Source organism: Callorhinus ursinus, unplaced genomic scaffold, assembly GCF_003265705.2.
Source record: "Callorhinus ursinus isolate GAN/ISIS: 27379988/994484 unplaced genomic scaffold, GSC_fseal_2.0 scaffold37, whole genome shotgun sequence".
Taxonomy (NCBI): domain Eukaryota; kingdom Metazoa; phylum Chordata; class Mammalia; order Carnivora; family Otariidae; genus Callorhinus; species Callorhinus ursinus.
Window position 1 is genome coordinate 1882898 of NW_027397099.1, and position 22473 is coordinate 1905370.

Sequence of the window (22473 nt, forward strand, 5' to 3'; positions counted from 1 at the left end):
TCATCCTTTTTAATTTTTTTTAAAGATTTTATTTATTTATTTGACAGAGAGAGAGCAAGCAAGCACAAGCAGGGGGAGCGGCAGGCAGAGGGAGAGGGAGAAGCAGGCTCCCCGCTGAGCAGGAAGCCCGATGCGGGGTTCCTGGGGATCCCAGGACCCTGGGATCATGACCCAAGCTGAAGGCTGATGCTTAACTGACTGAGCCACCCAGGCCCCCCCATCCTTTTTTTATTTTAAAATATTTTATTTTTAAGTACTCTCTACATCCAAGGTGGGCTCAGACCCACAACCCCAAGATGAAGAGTTGCACGCTCTACTGATTGAGCCTGCCAGGCACCTCTCATCCTTACTTTAAACAGAACCAGAAAGACTGAGTAACTTGACCTAAGAATGTAATCTAAAATAAGAGGAAATTGGGGGCACCTGGGTGGCTCAGTCGTTAAGCGTCTGCCTTAGGCTCAGGTCATGATCCCAGGGTTCTGGGATCGAGCCCCGCATCAGGCTCCCTGTTCCATGGGAAGCCTGCTTCTCCCTCTCCCACTCCCCCTGCTTGTGTTCCCTCTCTTGCTGTGTCTCTCTGTCAAATAAATAAATAAAACCTTTAAAAAAATAAGAGGAAATCGATGTAATACTATTTGTTGAGGTACATTAATTACAAGAAAAATCTGAAACAAAATGTCCAATAGTAAGGAATTGAGTAAATAATGATGTGAACTTTTTAATGCAATATTAGAAAACCATTTAAAATTATAATTGTGAAGATTATGGACTAACTAACATGGAAATGCTAATATGTTAATAAGTAAGTGAATCATCTATACACTATGTGTTAACTAAGGGGTTGTTTTGCTTTTCTTTTTTTTTTTTTTTAAAGATTTAACTTATTTATTTGACAGAGAGACATAGCGAGAGAGGGAACACAAGCAGAGGGAGAGGGAGAAGCAGGCTTCCCGCTAAGCAGGGAGCCCGATGTGGGGCTCGACCCCGGGACCCTGGGATCATGACCTGAGCCGAAGGCAGACACCTGACTGAGCCACCCAGGCGCCCTGCTTTTCGATATATCCAGCAGAACTATGGCACCTGAGGATTTGAAACTATTTGGGAATGACTCAAAAGTATACATCAGTAACATTTTGAAGTTTGGTTAAGACATAAATATAAACCATAAGCTCTGGGAAGAAGCTGTGTTAGGAAAAATCATTTAGCCTCTGATAGCTTGTCTAGATGACCACCCAAAATCCTTATCTTATGGCTATTTTCTGTTTGAGGTCATATATGCAGTAACTCACCATCATACCTTTAAAGAAATCACTTAAGATAGAAATTATATGCTACAGTGATACGCTTGGGACTCGGGGGTTCATAATGTCACTGAACACATCAACAATTACTAATGTCAACTACACATAAACATAAGAAAAAAAAATGTTCCCAAATGAAAAGTTGTATTTGAATATTATCATCAAGGATGATTTTCTCCCTCCATTGTTTTATTAAGAGGGTGAGAGGAAAATAGGTTAACATCTCTCCACTCTCCACAAATGGCCTTGGCTCCTGAAAGCTAATCATGAGTAGAAAGAAACGCAGAAAAAGTGGTGTTTTAAGACACTAACTAAAAGCAGAAGTGACTTGAGATATATTTCTCTTCTAGCCTGAAAGAGAAAGTCCTTTCTATCTTAAATACTATGAGAGCAATTTATCCTCCCAAAATTAAAAATTGGACTTTAAATATTCCTTGTGAATTAGGTCTATAATACTAGCATGGCAGTTTATATCCCAGATGTTGTGAAGATTCCATTCCTACTTCTCATTTGGCCTTTCCCCTCTTTAATTGATTCACATGCCAGAAAGTCTATGTTCGTGTAGTTTTTCAAGGCCTTTATCCCCAGCCAAGGCATTTATATATAACTCCAGTCTGGTCTCACCTGTAAGGTTGATGTCCCCCAGCAAATCAAGAAGTTCTCCACCAGCAGAAGCTGGTTTGCTTGTAGGTGCAGTTGGAATAACAGGTGTTATGTCATTTCCTCCCAACAAATCCAATAAATCATTGGCCTATACAAGGAAATAATATCTCAATTCATTAGTCATTTGTCCAATCTGCAGCTAAGGCAAAGCTCTTTCAACACTTAAAAATAAGGAAGAGAGCCATCAATCAGTCAATGCAGGAGCACTGAAGGGAGTCAGCCGAGAGTTTATAAGGAACTCTATGAAAGTGAGGATTTCCAGATAAGCAAGTGAAAAGCTACCTGGCTGGTGGGCTGTGGCCCAGAGGGTGGTGGTTTGGTCTCTAGTGGAGCTGGTTCTGTCTCTCCATTTGTCTGCACAATCTCAGTAGGGCCGTTTGTGGTCACTTTTTCCATGACAGGCATTCTCTCAAGGAGGGCAGACCTGGAAGAATCTGAAGTGGTTAAATTCTAGGCAGTTAACCTAGATTCCCTACCCAAGACAATCACTGTTACTATACTGGAGTCAAACATGGACAGCCATCTCCCCTCCCCACCCTGTAACACACACACGAAAACAGAAGGTAGATGACAAGAATACATGACCTAAATTCCTGGCTGGATTAAGGGCGAGTAAGAAACCCTGAACAGACAAACTGTCCACCTAAATCCCAAGAGACTGGGATTTCTTGATGGTAGAAAAACTGGAATGAAAGAAAGGTAAATAAGTAGGTATTAACAATTTCCAATCAAGAAGACACTGCATGAAAGAAGTGGAAAAAAGAACATGCACCACAAAGTTAAATATTGGAATGAGATTCTCTCGAAAAAACACAACTCCCACTTCTTAACCAAATAAAATGGAAAATGAAGCAAACACTTCATACCAAAAGAAAGGGGAGAAGGTGAATGAGAGGACACAGGTATCTCACGTCTTTGCAGGGCAGGCAGAACAGAAGATGGACAAATAAAAGCAGTCAAGCAAGTAGGACTAAATAGAACTGTGATGTCCAGTTAATAAAGCACAAGGAATGAGTCTCCTTTGCGGATGATCATGACAATGTGTTCAGGACACTAAGAGCCACAGGCACTGCTTAGCTTCTTTCACTTACCTCATATGGTCATATTTCTTAAAAAGTGCATTATATTCTACCGCCCTCTGCTGGAGTTCCACATCAATGCTGCTTCCATAGATGGAAACCACTTTCTTAATTCGGCTTTGGGATAAAATGACAAACAAATTCAAATACCCAAAAGAAAGTTCATAAACAAGCAGAGAGAATAAACAAACCAGAGTTTTCTGGTTAAAAATCTGAAATACTCCTCTTTCCTTAATTTACATATCTTTTCAAAAACAAAACACCTTTCCTTTGTCTTCTTTCATCCAACATATACCTCAACACCATTATTTACCACTATACTTGTTCTAACTGTGGGGCGCCTGGCTGGCTCAGTCGTTAAGCGTCTGCCTTCGGCTCAGGTCATGATCCCAGGGTCCTGGGATCGAGTCCTGCATCGAGCCCTGCATCAAGCCCCGCATTGGGCTACCTGCATGGAGCCCCGCATGGAGCCCCGCATCGGGCTCCCTGCTCGGCAGGAAGCCTGCTTCTCCCTCTCCCACTCCTCCTGCTTGTGTTCCCTCTCTTGCTGTGTCTCCCTCTGTCAAATAAATAAATATTTTTTTAAAAAAACCTGTTCTAACTGTAATGCTAGATTTTGTCTGTTAAATGTCCCACACCCCAAAATTTGCTAGAAAAAACTACCAATTATTAATTTGTTACAAAAGAAGTGTGTAATGTTCATTCTCTTCTTTAACAACTTTAAAATAAGCTTTTATCAACAAAGAGTTACTACCTTACAACAAATTCTTCCAGCTCACAATTTAAAGAGTTAGTAAAAAATACAATTTTTCACAGGGCCTTAAAGAAAGTCGAAGAGAACTAAGTCTGCCTTAAATATGCCTGGCTGGGAAACTAATCCAACTGACTTTTATTCAAAATAGTGAAGAGAATTTAACCATTTAACCACCAAAACCTTCGTGATTTTCTTCCTCTTCAGACATCTCAAAGTACTATAATAAACCAGAACCCCTATAATAGTGAAGTAACTTTTCTACTTTAAAGAAGAGAAAAGGCCTTAGAAATCAGATTTTAAAAACATAACTTTTTACCTTCAAAATAATAAATGGTGGGGTGTGAGGATAAGAGGGAGCAAAGTACAGATAAAAGAAGGATGAACCATAAATTAATGATTATTACTGTGGAATAATGGGTATATATAATTCATTTTACTATCCTATTTTTGCTTTTGCTTGAAATTTTCCATAACAAAGTTTTTAAAAATTACAAATAACATGTCCATCCTATTTTTTCTCCATACTCACTTTACAGTACAGGTGAATCGAGTAGAAAGCTTCATAATGGCAGTGAGGGCATAACCTCGGGTCACAGAGGTGGACATATTAGAGATTAATACACTTTCTAAAATATCCAACACTTCATCTTCTGTTACCTGGGGAGGAAAAAAAAATGTAGGACAAATTCTAACAGTAAATATCTAAATCTGATATCAAGTTACAGAATGCCACCAAAAAGACAACCCTACCATCATTACCAAAACTTCTAACACAATCTGTGCTTTGCCACGGTAACTGTCCAAGCTGATCCATCAATCAGAAGCAGATAGAAGGGAGGTTTTAAAAAAAAAGGGTGGAAAATACCCAGTGGGGGCTAGAGACACATTATATTAGTTTCAAGAGGCAGAAGTAAAGGAAGAAAATAAAAGGATAAATAGACTTCAAGTGTTGTTGCCACAAGTTCTCCTAAAGCCAGTCTTTTAATAAGCAAATGCAGACATGGATATGTCTCATTTCTTCTTATCAAGCTACAGGGTAGGAGAAATAATATATTTCAGTCTGATGGGGTGAGAAGTAGGTCTGCAGATGTTTTTAAAATCTCACATAGTGCTAGTAAGTTCCATCTCAAAAACTCGCAAGTTTCCCAATATAATTCTGGCATTAACTTCTTTAACAGGTTTTCAAGGAATCAACCTCAACTCCTATTAAACACTATACTCCTATAACCAAAAAAACTATCTTCTCCCCTCCTGGAAGAGTAACAAAGGGTACCTGAATAGGTTCTTCCTCTTCGCACTGGCCTGATACAAGAAGATCTCCATATTCACCTATACACCATGCAGCCACTTGTACCAAAGGTTGCTGTCAAAAGAAAGTCACCATTTGTCAAAGGCTTTTAACCCTTGCAAGGATTAATGCAAATCACAGGTCATCAAAAAATCATAAAGGTCAAAACCAAGGCACATCTAGAGTGTTAGTAATAAGAACACACCACGAACATAATGGGTAATTTCCCCACCAAAGTAGAAAGTACCTACTTGAGAATAATCACCAAGAATTGCTTTGTACAAGCGCTGGACAGTATAGGCATGCATCTCCACACTATTGGTTATTAACTGGATCAAGTTGGGGACTGCATCATCACGAACATAGCTTCCTGCCTAAAAGGAAATGCAGTTACCCTTAGAAACATACCATAATGATAAGAAATGTTAGCTATCGCTTTTATTCAAAGGAGACTACTACAAAGCATCCTCAAAGATAAAGCTGGTTCCAATTCTCAGGTTTATATGCCCCTCAAACTTCAAAGTCTTACTTATTCAAATGACTTACTTCTCATTTAAATGAATATCCAAGTTTTTTATTTTATAAAAAATTAAAAAGTCTCCTTTGTCAAAGTAAAAGTAAAATATAAAGGACCTTTATACATTTGAGTAGAAAAGAAAAGCCTTTTCTACTCAAAACAGATTAGGTTTGAGATTTCAAAAATTTAAGTACATTCACTGGGAACTTCATTACAACAACCTCTCCCTTCTCACAACTCCCCCAACATAGTTAAAATCATATGGGCTACTTAGAGAAGCCACATTTACTTTGGGGGACGGAGAGGACCATCAACAGTCCAAAAGGGCGGCATTTTTAAAAAATTTTTTTAAAGATTTTATTTATTTGAGAGCCAGAGAGCACGTGCACGTGCGCATAAGCAGAGGGATGGGGCAGAAGAAGAAGAAGGAGACTCCCTGCTGAGCAGGACCCTGGGATCATGACCTGAGCCGAAGGCAGATGCTTAACCAAATGAGCCACCCAGGCGCCCCCAAAAAGGGCAACATTCTAAATAAGAATTAAGTAAATAGTAACCTTTTTAAAACTTCAATTTATTTAAAACATCAGAGCGTCCTTTAAAAACTAGAGTTTATAAAAATTACAGAACCATTCGTCCCAGAAACGGGAAATATTTTGTATTTAATCATCCACACTTTAAAAACAAAAACAAACCCGGTCTCTTTAATGTCCTCTTGACTAGTAGAATCTGAGATAGTATTTGCAACTATGGAACAAAGTAAAGCTATCTAACCTATGAGGAAACTAAATCTTGGCCTTGTCAGAGGATTATGATAAACCAAGCTGTGCAGGACATATAAACAGTGGAACCTGTGACTAGTATCAGCCCATCTTGATCAAGCTCCCGTTACTAGACAGAGGAGCAGATCTGATTTACAAGAATGAGACCAAGAAAAAGGAAAAAGAAAAGAAGAAAGAGACAGAGACAGAGAGAGAAAAAAAACCCTAGGTGACTGGGATACCCACTCCCGCTAAAAAAACACAAACCCAGAGAGAAAAGTTTGGGGAGATGGTCAAGAAGGAATGGAGAGAAACTAAAAAATAAGTAATTTGCTTTACATTCTTCTTCCCTAATGGGAAAAAGCAGTGTTTTATTTATTTTTTTTTAAAGATTTTATTTATTTATTTGACAGAAAGAGAGAGAGACAGCGAGAGAGGGAACACAGGCAGGGGGAGTGGAAGAGGGAGAAGCAGGCTTCCCGCAGATCAGGGAGCCCGATGCGGAGCTCGATCCCAGGACCCTGGGATCATGACCTGAGCCGAAGGCAGACGCTTAACAACTGAGCCACCCAGGTGCCCTGAAAAAGCAGTGTTTTAAATAAGAGAAAGCATCAACATGATCTAATTGACATTTATACACCACTTCATCCAACAGCAGAAAACACATTATTCTGAAGCTCAAATGCAACATTCACCAAGACAGACCACATTCTGGGCCACAAAAAACATCTCAAATTTATTTTTATTTATTTAAAGTAGGTTCCACATCCAACATGGGGCATGGGCTCATGACACTGAGATTGAGAGTCACGTGCTCTACCAACTGAGACAGCCAGGCGCCCCAGAAACATCTCAAATTTAAAAAAATAGAAGCCAGGGGCGCCTGAGTAGCTCAGTCGACTAAGTGTCTGTCTTCCGCTCAGGTCATGATTCTGAGGTCCTAGGATGGAACCCCATATTGAGTTTCCTGCTCAACAGGGAGTGCGCTTCTCCCTCTGCCCCTCCCCCCACTTGTGTTTTCTCTCTTAAATAAATAAATAAAACCTTTTTAAAAATAAATAAATAGGGGCGCCAGGATGGTTCAAATGGTTAAACATCTGCCTTCAGCTCAGGTCATGATCTCAGAGTCCTAGGATCGAGCCCCATGTTGGGCTCCCAGCTCAGTGGGGAGTCTGCTTCTCCCTCTCCCTCTGCCTCTCCCCCTGCTTCTGCTCTCTGTCTCTCTCTCTCTCTCAAATGAATAAATAAAATCTTTTATAAATAAATAAAAGTCATACAGGATTTAACTAGAAACCAGTAACACAAAGATAGCTAAGAAATCCCAAAATATTTGGAGATTAAACAACTGAAAAACACATAGATCAAAGAAAATTATAGACCAGTATCTCTCACCAGTATAGATGCAAAAATCCTAAAAAATATATTAGCAAATCAAATACAGCAATGTATAAAAAGAACTATACACCAAAACCATGTGGGATTTATTCCAGGTATGGAAGGTTAGTTCAACACTCAAAAATCTGTTAATGTACTCCAGCACATCAATAGGTTAAAGAGGAAAAACCAGAGGACCATAATAAGATTATATAAGTCAATTGGAAAAATGAAAAGTAAGAGCATTAAAAAGAATGGTTTTGATTTTGACAATATTTTTTTTCAAGAGCTCTAATTTTTCTCTTCTTTTAAGCCTTATAAAAACTAAAACGGGTCCGGATTCATAGCTCTTGTTAAAATATAGTTTCCCCATCAGTGCATTTATTACAAAGTTAATTCAAGTAAACTAGAAAACTAGTGTGTCACAGACAGAATTCCACAGCAACAAGGATATATACACACACATCATAATTTTAATGATGTCACTCCTTCCTACAGATGTTTCATAACTTGCTTAACCAATGCCCATTTGGAGACTTGTATTTATTTCCAGTTTTCTCCCATTATATAAGGGATGGGATGAACATCTTTGTATATACATTTTTGTACACTTGTCCTTTTATTTTTCCAAGATAAATTCCTAAAAAGAGAATTAATAAGTTCAAAGGTACAAACTAGGGGCACCTGGGTGGCTCAGTAAGTTAAGTGGCCAACTCTTGATTTCCAGAAGTGAACATGGGAAAGAAGCACCATTTTATACCCAATATGAAGTGAAGAGTACTGTCTATTTCTCTATTTCCTAATTAACACTAGGACTTAGATTAAAAAGTATGACAAGTGAAAAATGATGCCTCCCTTGTAATTTTACAAGTAAAAGTTCTTTACTAGTAAAGGTATTTGTCAATGTTAACTAGCTATTTCTTTCTACTTTTGTGAAATGTCTGTTCAAATGCCAATTTTTTCATTACATTGTTTGATCTTTCCTATCAATTGTAAATTACTTATAAAGATATTAACATGCTGTCACGTTAGAGTGTTTCTCCCCCACTTGTCATTTGCTTTTTAACTTTGTAGATTTTTTTCCTTTTGCCTTACAAGTTTTAAATTTTAATGTGATTAAATTTGTGAAAGTTTCCCTTTATGGTATCTACTTCTGGGACAGCAATTAGACATAAGTAGTTATATTTTCCTTATATGCCACTACACTTTCGTTTCGACTGTTAAATCTCTGATCCCTATTAACCAAATGATAAACAGGGAAGCTCCAAAACTCTGGAAGACTGCCAAAGAATATCTTATAAAACTGTAATTTTAAATCCAGAAAAAACTTAGTCATTCAAAACCCTCCAATGGCTTCCTATATATATATTTTAAAAAATTCCAAACTCTTCTGAGGCCCTCTTATAATCCAGCCCCTGCTTCAGTCCTACCATTCTCTGCCTCTCATGCTACTGGCTTCACTTGCCTTCTTCTTGCCTCCAAGCAGGCCACACTTGTTGCCACTCAAGGGCTTTGCAACACTTTCTATTCCCCCAAACCTTTGCATGGCTCCTCATTTCACTGAGCTCTCTCCTCAAGTGTTACCTCCGAGTGACCGGCCCTGACTACTCTACCTAAAAGCCTTGGCGCATTGCCCCATATTCCACTCTCCCCTGCCACGACTGTAGTCCTTCATGCTGCTTCAGTGTTTCTCGTAGTATTTTTTTCTTGCCTACCAGGATAGTACATATTTCCCCATGAATTTCCTATCTCCCCCACTAGAACTAGAATGTAAAGCTTCACAAGAACAAGGGAGCTGTCTGCCTCATTAATCAGCACATCCTGCACCTAGTTATGTTGACCAAAAAAACACTACTTACCGTTGTCAGAACGCGCATGATCGTGTCTATATGCCACCGTTTGGAAGGTGCATACCTGGGGAAACAATGGCACCAGATGAAACAGCTGGAACCTGTGAAGGATTCTGTGCTCAGTGACTTTCAAAGATCCCGTCCTAGTCCGTTTTAGGGTTACTGGCAAAGTGATTACTTTTGGACACATCTTACCTTCAAATCTAGCAGTTACCCCCATTTCACAGGGTAATGAAATGGTACACAAACTCAGGCGGCTCACATAATAACTACAACAGGACTTACTGAGCTGAGACATGGGACTCCATCTCCAGTTTTTCAGAAAACAAATCATAACGACAAAGCATGAGGACAGAGAGGAAAGAAGAAAAGGGGCTGTTCCCGGACCTAGAAACTCACTCCCTTAAACCGCCAGTGCAGAGAGGAGAAATAACCATACTACTACAACTGAGGACTCTTCCAAAAAGTTTTACACAGAACCACAATTTAGATGCTATGATGCTACAGTTTTTCTATTCTCTACCCAAAACCCACAAACAAATGAACAAAAGCTTTTCTATTCTCTTCTTCATAGATGAGAAACTAAAGAACAGATAGAAGAGAAGATTTTATAAAAGTAGGGTTCTTTTTGGGCTTAGCATAAATACTGGCTAGAATGGCCTTCTATGAAGCAAATTTCTAACTGGGAGCCTGAAATAAACATTAGACATTTTAAAGAGGCTTACAACACTTTCCCTATGTTATAAAGATGCTTTCAAAAAGTTCCAAGCATCTTTTACCAATAAATGTAAAAATTAAATCTTACTTTTCTGCAGCAAGAAAGATTCCAGATGCACAGTCTGCTTTAAATTCTGGCTCACATGAATCCAGAAAATAAAGTAATTCCTTCATCATGCCTCGGATATTATTCCCATTTACCAGGGCAAAACTCAATTCCATTGCACGCCTTGCAGAGGGAAAAAATTAAAAAAAAAAAAAGTTACGATATTTATAGTGGGAATCAAAGACCCAGGTGTGTTGTTTCTGAACATCAAGTACTGGCAGATGTACTGATGTCCTTCCACGATCTTGTGATCCCAATCTTTGTACACAAGATAACCAAAGTTAACAAGGTTAGTTTTAACATTCTCAATCTTCATTCAACACTTTTCTTCAAAAAGCTCTAAAAGATACACTACTTACAACCAAAACTGCAGTTCGGGTTCAACAGTCTGTGAAGCTGAAATTCAGAATAGTTAAAAGGCTCAAAAAGAGAAGCAACAAAAATTATTACCAAATGATAATACCTCTTTGCATTATTCCTTAAAAATGTGCTAAAGCCGGGGGTGCCTGGGTGGCTCAGTCATTAAGCGTCTGCCTTCGGCTCAGGTCATGATCCCAGGGTCCTGCGATCGAGCCCCGTATCGGGATCCCTGCTCCGTGGGAGGCCTGCTTCTCCCTCTCCCACTCCCCTTGCTTGTGTTCCCTCTCTCACTGTGTCTCTCTATGTCAAATAAATAAATAAAATCTTTAAAAAAAAAGTGCTAAAGCCACCATGTTCTTTGACTACACCCACTTCTGTCCAAAAATGATGTAACAGTCTACATCAAAAGATATATAGAAAATTGGAATAAAAACACACCTTGAAGGTATTATGCTAAGTGAAATAAGTCAGAAAAAAACAAATACTGTATGATGTCACTTAACACCTGGAAGCTAAAAAAGTCAAAAGCATAGAAACAGATTAGAATGATAGTTACCAGGGTCTCAGGCGTGGGGGGAAAGGGGAGACGTTGATCAAAACTTCAGTCATAAAATGAGTAAGTTCTGGGGATCTAATGTACAGCATGATAACAATTAATAATAATAAAAATGTATTATATACTTGAAAGTTGCTAAGGGAGGGTCGCCTGGGCGGCTCAGATGGTTAAGTGTCTGTCTTCGGCTCAGGTCATGATTCCGGGGTCCTGGGATTGAGCCCCACATCGGGCTCCTGGCTCAGCGGGGAGCCTGTTCTTCCCTCTCCCTCTACCTCCTTCCCCCCCCACCCCGCTCATGCTCTCTCTCTGTATCTCTGTGTCTCAAATGAATAAATAAAATCTTTAAAAAAAAAAAGAAAAGAAAAAAGAACGTTGCTAAGGAAGTAGATCTTAAATATTCTCACCACAAAAAAGAAATGGTAACTATGTGGCATGATACAGGTGTTCACTAATGCCATGGTGGTAACTATTTTACCATATATATCAAATCAATGCACCCTACACCTCAAACTTACACAATGTTTATACGTAATTTTATCTCAATAAAGCTGGGTGGGGGGACAAAAGAGAGAATGAGGGCCATGCAAAGGGAAAAAGGGCATGTCCTATGCGGGCAAATAAGAGTTTCTATAACTGCCTATCAAATTTGGCAACCAAGGCAAAATGGAAATGTTTAACATATAAGTTAGAAGATTACTACATGTATCTTTTCATATTTGGTCAATAATTCCAAACATGGTATATAAATTGATTCAAAATACCAATTTAATAAGTAAGAAATACTTTCATCTTAGCTAACCTATAAACAACATTCAATCTTTACAAGAATACAATAATAGCTAACTCTTATACAGTGCTTAAGTACTTTATATATAATAATCCAGTTAATCCTGCATAACCTTTTGAAGTGGGTGCTCTTTTTTTTAAAGATTTTATTTATTTGAGAGAGAGAGAATGAGTGGTGGGGAGGGTGAGAGGGGGAGAGAGAGAGAGAGAAGCAGGCTCCCCGCTGAGCAGGAAGCCCAATGTGGGGCTCGACGCCAGGACCCAGAGATCAAGACCTGAGCCGAAGGCAGAGGCTTAATGGACTGAGCCAAACAGGCGCCCCTGAAGTGGGTGCTCTTGTATTTGCATTTTACATATGGGACAACCGAGGCAGAGAAAAATTAAGTAACCAAACCAATTTTAATAAAGACAGAGCCAAAATGTGAAATGAGGCATTTGGACTCCAAAGTCTGAGCTCCTAGTGTTAAACAGTCTGTCAAGGAGACACGGGTTTTACTTTTGAAATGCAAAGCCAAGTCATGAGCAATAGGGAGTCAACACAGAAGTCAGAAGGTCTAATTTCTATTCCCAGGTCTGCCCTGTACAGGGGTAGGTTTACAAGAAATTTGATTCCCATGGGACTGTATTTTAACTAATTTGTTAAGAGGGGACAGAAGTAATTGTCTTGTCTGTCTCATTGGCTCGCTCTGAGAATCAACTGAGAGGGTGCTTATAAATCCTGTGCAAAGCACACTCCCACAAAAAAAAAAATCCTGGCGTGCCTGGCTGCTCAGTTGGTGTAGCATGCGACTCTTGTAGGGTTGTAGGTTTGAGGCCCACGTTGGGTACAGAGATCACTTAAAAATAAAATCTTTAAAAGAAAAATTTTTTTAGTTAAAAAAAAATCCTGTGCAAAGCACTAGATGAGTTATTGTTGCTGAGTTTAGGTCTGTCTTTAGATTGCTCACGCACTTAGCATCTGCTCTCTGCAAATAAAAGGAACCCAGTATCAATAGATATTTGTTAAATGAATGGTTTCAGAGATCATTTCAAATCTAATTTATTCTGGATTTGAACCACCATAGTTCACTGAGGCCAACTATAACTAGGTTTTACAAACATCTCCAGTTCTTCCAACAGATTCAGTATAGTTACTCCATCAGGGGAAAGAATTTATGCCTTTTCAAAGTGCTATCTGCTGCCTAACGGTCATTCCTAGATGCACTGTTCTAAAAACCACAGCTGCTTCTAGTATCTTGGGGCATAAGTACTGTGAGAAAATGTGTGCTGTCAGCAATTGAGTTTCAGCATTGTGATAAAACACTTAGCCGATGGATCACTCAGCATTTTCATCCTCCAGCACACAGAGCACAGTACCTCTGTTAAACAGACTTCTCCCCAGCTTATCTGTACCTGTTTGTTTATCAAAGAACCAAGGACAACTTTAGTGTGCACTTCAGTATTCCTTATTGGCCTCCTTCACTGACCTAACCTTCTCCCTCCCAATCCTTTCAATCCTTTCTTAAAAAGGATTTACTCAGCAGAGTTCATCTGTGAAAATGATGACTAAATAAAAACAAATGGCAACATTCTCATTCTCAGAACTATTATGAAGTTATTAGGTGGGGGGTGGGGCAGAGAACTATCAATAATCTATTACCGTTTTATTGAGACATCCAAATCTTTTAAACAGTCCACAATTGTGCTTCTGTGCCTCTGTACTGCATTATGATCTGTCTGCACAGTCTTCAACAAAGATGTCAAAGCTACATATCTGGATGAAACAAAGTTGCAGAAGACAGAATTAAAATGTAAAATTCAGGATAATTCTTCTCTACATAAATAATGACAAAGAAGATGTCTAATGACTAAATATTTTTAAATATTTAAAAGACAAGACAGAATTAGAGAGTATAATGGTAACATCTTAAAAGGCATAAAAGACACACTAATCGTAAGTAGTAGTAACCAGAAGTATTTAGATTTGCATTCATGGTCAAGTCCATTTAAACTTCTAAAAGTGACTGGTTCCATTCTTCCAAATTCTTCCAAGTAGTACAACAAAATAAGCATATAGTATGCCTTTCCTTAGCCCCAAAACGCAAGAGGAAATGATTTCAATGTTACCATTTATATTTTCTTTGCTTTTATTTGATACTGGTACCAAAACTGCCCCTTTAAAATACCAGGATACAAGATATTTTCCAGTTGACTTACCTAATATTCTTGTCATTATTCAATAAGAAACGACCCAGGATGTTTATGGCTAGGACCTAAAGAGAAATAGCATAGGTTAAAATCTAAGAAAATTAAACATTTATGTTAAGGATCGGCTCCTCAAACAGAAAAATGGCAGAAGTAGAAAAATTGGTGAAATCTGACTAAATTCTATAGTTTAGTACGGTACCAATATTAACTTCTTAGTTTTGATAATTATCTCTAGTTATGCACCATGTTAATATTAGGGGAAACTGAGTGAAGGGTATATGAGAACTGCGAACTATTTTTGCAACTTTTCTGTAAGTCTAAAATTATTACCAAAAGTTTCAAAAAGTGGGGAAAAGAAGAAATACACATGTACAGACACAATTTTTAATTTCTAAAAAAATACATGAGAAAAGGATAACCATATTCCCCACTAGAAGAACGTGAAAGCTACAGGCAAACATTTCCCTCCCTACATATCTCTGGTACTGTTTTAGTTTTACTTTAAATGTTCATTTCTTAAACACACACACACACACACACACACACACACACAAATATTTAAGAAAAACAAATTAATTCAAATAAGATGTCTTGTTTGGAGTGATGGATACAATTCAAATCATGGCTCTAATAAAAGCTTATTGTGAAATGTTTCCTTCACCCAACAGTATATATATCATCTAACTATACCTAAGAGCTTCCAAACTTTATTATAATCAATATTAAAAACCTTCAATGGAGGGAATGATACTTCAGATACCAAAACACAGCATTATACATTCTGCACCAAATTTCCAAATGCAATTCATTTCTAAAGTACTCAAGTGGGGCGCCTGGGTGGCTCAGTCGTTGTCTGCCTTCGGCTCAGGTCATGATCCCAGGGTCCTGGGATCAAGCCCCACATCGGGCTCCCTGCTCCGTGGGAAGCCTGCTTCTCTCTCTCCCACTCCCCCTGCTTGTGTTCCCTCTCTCACTGTGTCTCTCTCTGTCAAATAAATAAATAAAATCATAAAATAAAAAAGAAAAAATAAAGTACTCAAGTCTAAGTTATTTATTCTAATTGAAATGTTTAGGGAAAAGATTAAAAAAGACTTACTCGCAGTCCACTCTCTGACTTAATATCCATGATAGTCAAAACCGTTTCATAAAGAATAGCATTTCCTACATTTTTACTAGTCTCCGTATTTGTGGCAACCTGAAAAGTCACAAGAGGGCAGTACATAAGTGATAAAACAATACTTCCGAAAAATATCCAGAGGTACAAGAAACACTTTGTGACTGATTACAGTCACCAATGAGAAACACAAATAAATACTGCTCTATCTAACCACCATCATTCTGCTCCCCACTACACTAAAATGAAGATTTAATATACTGCAGATTGAGTCTACTCACCTGTGCTAATATATCATTCATAGCTTCACTTGAGTCATCATCATTTCGTCCTAAAATTCTTAATAACCGCAAAATTCGTACCTAATGTGTAAAACATGATTAGTTTCAACAAATTATGCCTGGCACAAAGGAACTTACTTGGTATGAAACTCAAATAACTTAAATGAAGTCTCAGATCTCATTAGAAATGTCAAGATTCAAAGAGAAGAATTTTAAACATTATCTTTAGAGAAGTAATAAATACTTCAATGTCTGAATGAAGTAGAGACAACCCACACTTTGTCACTCCACAGCTAAAGGATACCACCACCTACAGAGCTATACTATATTGATAAGTCCCTATGCAATCACTATTACACATTACAACTATAATTTTGTTCTATTAAACCAGTACAGAACCATGTCACTATTCACTTATTATTGTAATTCGTTTAATCAGTTTAACAAATTTCTACTGACACAAAGTTAAGAGGAAAGAACAATCTATTCCAAAGGTATTAAATTAATTTCTCCAAAATACTCTTTCAACCTCACCTGCAAAAAGGGGTCACTGATACCAGAAACATCATGTTCTGGTGAATATCCCGACATGATGAGGTTCTTTAGAATACGAACTAACTGGGGCACAAGCTGCAGAGAAGAAAGATGCATCAAAAAACAGTGAACATCAAAGAATTTCTCTTGAATAGACAAGTAATTTGGCTTTAAAAAAGGGTGCAAGGGTCTGAATCCAAGAAAATTCTACTGATACCATATGCTGGTATACCACTGATGGTTGATAAATACAACTTAGGAGTACTTAGGCCACGAACTCAAGAAAGAATATGTATTTTACCTGAATTAAAAACTAATGACTTTTTTACTCCAGAGTTATATATGCAAAAATACTACAAATACCAGGAGATCAGAAAGCCTATGGGAACCAAGTCAAACAGATGCCTACAGGCCGTACTGCATATCTACTTCTACAGAACTTGACATACTTAGGTAACACAAACACGTTCGATTTTTATCCATTCAAACATCTGGATATAAAATGTTATCACCAAAAATACTGGTGATCTTATTAAAATTACAGTTTTAAAATATACTACCTCAAACAGAGAAAGAATTTCTCTCCTCTTAAGACAGGGCTAGTTATATTCTTTTCCAACAAACAACAGGGAATACAAAAGCCTCCAACATTGACCAAATGGAAAAACACATGAAAAATTGTATTTTTCACCTTAAGGAGATACCAGGCCATGAATAATTTCCTTTCCCTATTCTTAACTCATAAGATACAATTTTTGGTAAAATTTTATTTCAGCACTTAATTATACACACTTTGTTGCCTGCTTTCTTGTCTCATCTTGGTACTGAAACCATACATTCCTTATGGTCAGAATTCCCTTCTTGTCCTTCCTTTACTTTGTCCATTAGAGTCATAACAAATAGTAGAGGCAATTTTATGGCTAAGCTGAACTTTAAAATACTTTATTTTTTAAAAACACTTTAAATATTATTCATTTCATTCTGTTGATCAAGCAACTTAATCTTAAACCCTATTCCAAAACGTGTGCCACAATGGGAGCTTTTCCAGGCTCCAACTAAAAACTCAGTTTAGCTACATAAACAACTCTAATCACCTAAAATTAAGAAAACAAGTGTCCAAAGTGAAGGAAATGGCATCTCTTTTGGAGGCAATCAGAACAGCCCCAACCAATTTGCTGCAACTCAATTACTTTTTCTCACTGTGTTCTGGCTCTGCTCCTCCTTATGCTTCAACTCTAAAGGATCCGGGATCAAGAGTGAAACAAAGGCCAAGGTATGCCCGAGGAATGCACTCACAACATTCAGGCCACTTTTATTTATTTATTTTTTTTAAGATTTTATTTATTTATTCATGAGAGAGAGCGAGGCAGAGGGAAAAGCAGGCTCCCAAGGAGCAGGGAGCCCGATGCGGGACTCGATCCCAGGACCCTGGGATCATGACCTGAGCCGAAGGCAGACGCTTAACCATCTGAGCCACCCAGGCGCCCAAGGCCACTTTTAAATATGAGAACATAATCTGTATGAATTTAAAGAAGTTTGGCCATAACACTTCAGAATTAAGTGATTCATAATCCATTTAAAAAAAATTCTAACTCGGACAACTCCAAGATTAAAACAAACCTAGGTTATGCTGACCTATAAATTCTAAACAGAATCCCCATTAAATCTGTCAACTGTGGGCAGATTTAGAGTTGAGAATAATATAAACTTGTAAACTGCTTTAAAATGTAATAAAGCCGGGATCACCTAGTTACCAAGCTCTGCACAAAAAGTGGCTCACTCTGCATACGTCCCAATGGCCTCCTTTTTTGTACTATACATATCCCTAATTATTTGTTTAATCTGATTTCTTGGAGAAGTCTTTGTTCCTTGGGCTACTAAATCCAGAAATTTTTTTATTCACTGACAAAAGACCAGCACACTACATAAAATTGCCCTGGGACAAAAGGCACAAATGTCTAAATGTTTAGCATACAAATCCTTGGGACCCAGCTTTATTTTTCAGACAAAAATGCAAGTCACTAAAACCTATGACAAGACAAACAAAATAAGATGACAAAGGGAAAGGCTGCAGCCATGAAAATCAGTTGATGCCCACCCACTCTACCTCAAAATCCTTTTCATATCCCAAAACTTCCAGGCAAGATTAAGTGCAGGTAAGGGAGAAATAAAAGCTCTAAGCCTGAACTGAGAGCTCAGAAGTATATACAGAGCTTTTTATAAAGTATGAGGTTACCCACACATGGTTTTAAATATCTACTTCAAAAAGAAGCAATGTTTTGTGCCAAGGCTCCAAACTGATCTGGAATTGCCATCACCAAAGCCACTGGGACACTGTTCAAAGTTTCTCAAGTGAAGATGAAGAAAAGGCAGAGAAGGAGGCTTAGAATTCAGGAAAGGCTGCAACTGAAATCCAAGGCTGACTCTGGAGTGAGGAGTTTAAGTGAAAAGACAAAAACTGGACTAGGGAGTTAGCCAAAAATGCTAGAACAAATAACTCATAGTATTAAGCACAGCTTCAGCATTAGTATATGTTTAAAAGCTACATTTGTGGATGGATGCACAAAAGCTACTAAGGACCTAATGCAGGCATGCACCATCTAAAAGAGGGTTAATTCTTACCTTTTCATTCTAACATACAGCAGGATTCCAAACAGACAACAGGAACAAAACATACAAAGCAAGCATTAGGGACAGATACAGGCCTCATACTATTTTATACAATAATTTAATCAAGACATGAACATCTAAGAAAAAAAAGCCAAAAAAAGAAGTGCTATTAGAGCCTCATTAGATCTAAAATACAAAGTAAGCCCCATTCATCGAGTGATCAGCACCTTATAAAAGAATTAAACCCATGTAACTACCAAAAACACAGTCTTTCCCAGGCCTCCTTACTACTATCTTCTAAAAGCCAGTGAAGGAAACAAAAATTTCCACTTTAGAACGCTGTAAGAAAGGGAGGGGGGAACTTAAGAAAGCTAGGTTTCAGTCACCAGAGTCAACAGTCTAAAATGAACAGAAGGTGACCCTGTGTTACATAAAAGTAATGTCAAATTTCACTTTGCAATTTTCACCTTAAAAAAAAAAATTACCTGCCTTTAAACACACACACACACACACACACACACACACACACACACACACACACACACTTCCTGTTTGTAATTTGACCTCAGGTTACATTTCTTGACTTCAATGTGAAAACAGCAGATAAAGCACATGAGAGATTGGTAGCTCTGTCAACACTGAGAGAAGACTTCTATTATGAAAGGAAAACACTGTACTACTGCCAGTTCTTATATGCCTAAAACTGGCTTCCAGCCCTACCACACAGCAGGGCTGGTCAAGTCCTTTATTCAGCTCCATAACTTCCTTTCCAAAGAAAATTCGTAAGTGAGAAAATCATGTACTTTTCAGGAAAATCATTTTTCAATCAAGAAAGGCTTAGGTATACAGAATGGCACCTACCTTTCTGAAATGTGCAAGCATGTCTGGGCTTCGTTCACACATTTCTGTGAGGAGGACTACAGATGTGTGAAGGACACCTGAAATATAAGAGCAAACGAAAACTAAAATGAGGCTATATATTTATTCAACTTCATAGAACAGGTCTTTGAGTTCTGAAGGTCAATTCCAAAAGGATAGTTGCTACTTTTTTTAATTTCCCAAAGAAGCTAGCACTGAGGTGAATACAAAGGAAGTATTTAATTGATGCCCAATTTAATACTGGTCAAATCAATTAAATCAGAATATTTTAAACAACTATGTGACCAAGATAATTGCTAAAAACTGAAAACCAACACACGTGTCTCTCCATCTGAGACCATCCATAAAGAAATACTCACAGTCACTAAAAGCTAGGTATCATCTGCCCTGTACTTATTAATAAGCTGTTAGCTGAGATGATTCAAAAAGTAAAAATCTAGTAAGATTTTGAATTTCCAGGTAAAATGAATCAAAACTCCAAGGTAATTATGGATGATCAAGTAAATATGCTTGTCCCAGAGTAAAAAGGATCTCACAATAGTTTACACTAATAATAAATAAGTACCCTCATTTGTTCATTAAGTTTGAGTCTTCTAGGCATAGGACTGAATTAATCAAATTAAATATACCTTACCATTTTTTCTCTTAGCATTTAGTAGGACACATGAATTTTCTTGACTTAGAACTTGCTTCACTGACTTCAAAATAAGAATAAAATGTATGGGAAAGAACAGCCATGTTCCATTTAATTTCTCTCAAGTTTTATATAAATATATCTGAGTACCCATTATAAATTCTTGTTACAAGTAACGTAAAGGATTTTCATAAATCTTACACTCCTACCACAAGGCAATAAAAAAGTAATGTTTTTTCTATTATAAGATAGCCAGGAAATCAAAGTGTTTTACATACGAAAATCAAGGCTAGGATCATTTGTATATTACAATGAATATTAGTAAAAAAAAAATAAGTATTTTTAATATAGTAAAAGAGGACTGAAAATGAAAACTGAATTTTTACTATGAAGGAATCAATCTCTAATTATAAAAGCAGGATATGAGCAGAGAGATCTGACCCATCAACCCTTCCTGGCAAAGTGTCTACAGTAAAAAGGCAAGTCCCCTGCACTCAAACAGAAGGTCAAAACTGCCTGAAGCCTTTTCTTTCCTCTTTTCCCTCAATACGTCACAAGCACATCCAAATCACATTACCATGGTTCTTTTCATTCAATAAATTTTTTGTTGCTGGTAAAAACATCTCCATAAGTTCAGGAACCTTCCTGATGACATGAACAGCACACAGTGCTGCCTATAAAGAAAAAGGACAAAAGATTTATTTCAATTAAGCCAGGGCAAACAATCTTACAAAAAACAACACCAACAACAACAAAAAAACCTTATCATTTAGTTCACCTACTGAAAGAAGAAAGAACGAAGAAGTTAGACAGCAGATTTATTATTTATTAACTGGTTAGGACTTTCCAATTTATATTATTTCATTAATGAGAACTTTTAGCTCACCTGTCCCTTCATTCATGTATTACTAAATAAGTGGACAAAAACTTCGTAGATTAGACCATGGTTAACATGAATTTATCAAACAAATTAAATATAACTTCTGTGGAGTTTTACAGAGTAAAAAATAAAGACTTCCATCTGTGATACTCGTTCTTCTAAGATGACCAAAAGGTTTTATAAAAACACCATGCAATTTAAAGATACATTACTACTGTTACTTTTAATAATACCCGTATCTTCCCCAATTCATTCTCTGCTGGTATCAAGAAAATCATTTAATAATTAGCTAGTTTCTACTGAAGAAAAGATGGGTCTTGGCTTGTTCACTGGAAAGAGAGGTACAAAGACTGATTTTGATTACTCCTGCCAAAAGTAACCATAACTACTATTTGTTGGAGTTAAATACCACAAAAGTTTAGATACAGTAACAAGAGAAGATTTCAGTTAATTCTTCCCCAAGTTATATTTGGGGGAAAAAAAGATTTTTTTCCAATCCACAGAAATGTTTTATTTAATGAAATAATGTACTTTTTGAACAAGAGCAGCCCACTCATACTTTAGGAGAAAGCACTGGCTTTGTTTCACAATCAACATTAACAGTCCATGATCCTGGAAAACAGGTTGGCCTTTGTAACGACTTGTCTCACACCATTAATGTGGAGGCACAGTGAATGTCAACCAGGCAATAGTAAGTGTTCACTTCTTGGAAGTTCTAAATTTTACACCTTTTGTTTATGAAGGTTACAGGGTTAAAGGACAATTTTATTTTTTTTTAATTTTTTTTAAAGATTTTATTTTTATTTGACACAGAGAGAAAGAGAGAGTGAGAGAGACCACAAGCAGGGGGAGCGGCAGGCAGAGGCAGAGGGAGAAGCAGGCTCCCCGCTGAGCAAGGAGCCAGACGCGGGGCCCAATCCCAGGACCCTGGGATCATGACCTGAGCCGAAGGCAGCCGCTTAACCGACTGAGCCACCCAGGCACCCTAAGGACAATTTTAAAAAACATAAAATTTTGGTGTCTGGGTGGCTCGGTCATTAAGCATCTGCCTTCGGCTTAGGTCATGATCCCAGGGTCCTGGGATCAAGCCCCACATGGGGCTCCCTGCTCAGCGGGAAGCCTGCTTCTCCCTCTCCCACTCCCCCTGCTTGTGTTCCCTCTCTCACTGTGTATCTCTCTGTCAAATAAATAAATAAAATCTTAAAAAAAAAATAAAATGTTTATATCAAGCAAGTAAGAGATTAA

General features: G+C 37.7%; 2 protein-coding genes and 1 non-coding gene across 6 annotated transcripts in view; 1 reads left to right on the top strand and 2 right to left on the bottom strand.

Moving 5' to 3' along the window:
• Window positions 1-22473, top strand: part of CHST4 (carbohydrate sulfotransferase 4) — a 330552-nt gene that overhangs the window by 183558 nt on the left and 124521 nt on the right. The window lies entirely within an intron of this gene.
• AP1G1 (adaptor related protein complex 1 subunit gamma 1) overlaps window positions 1-22473 on the bottom strand; it is a 77179-nt gene that overhangs the window by 11501 nt on the left and 43205 nt on the right. For 2 of the 3 annotated variants that reach the window (XM_025888754.2, XM_073880049.1), the window contains 15 exons: window positions 20926-21022; window positions 19697-19773; window positions 16226-16321; window positions 15692-15772; window positions 15393-15491; window positions 14306-14361; window positions 13749-13862; window positions 10390-10530; window positions 9594-9648; window positions 5337-5459; window positions 5071-5160; window positions 4327-4454; window positions 3056-3160; window positions 2247-2388; window positions 1926-2052 (listed from right to left, as the gene is read on the bottom strand). In XM_025888754.2, the coding sequence (XP_025744539.1) occupies window positions 1926-2052; window positions 2247-2388; window positions 3056-3160; window positions 4327-4454; window positions 5071-5160; window positions 5337-5459; window positions 9594-9648; window positions 10390-10530; window positions 13749-13862; window positions 14306-14361; window positions 15393-15491; window positions 15692-15772; window positions 16226-16321; window positions 19697-19773; window positions 20926-21022 (1531 nt within the window). The remainder of the gene's footprint in view (window positions 1-1925; window positions 2053-2246; window positions 2389-3055; window positions 3161-4326; window positions 4455-5070; window positions 5161-5336; window positions 5460-9593; window positions 9649-10389; window positions 10531-13748; window positions 13863-14305; window positions 14362-15392; window positions 15492-15691; window positions 15773-16225; window positions 16322-19696; window positions 19774-20925; window positions 21023-22473) is intronic. The other variant, XM_073880050.1, reaches the window with a different exon arrangement.
• On the bottom strand, window positions 13370-13454 carry LOC112837024 (small nucleolar RNA SNORD71). Its single transcript, XR_003211618.1, has one exon. It is a non-coding gene; the product is annotated as a small nucleolar RNA SNORD71 (small nucleolar RNA).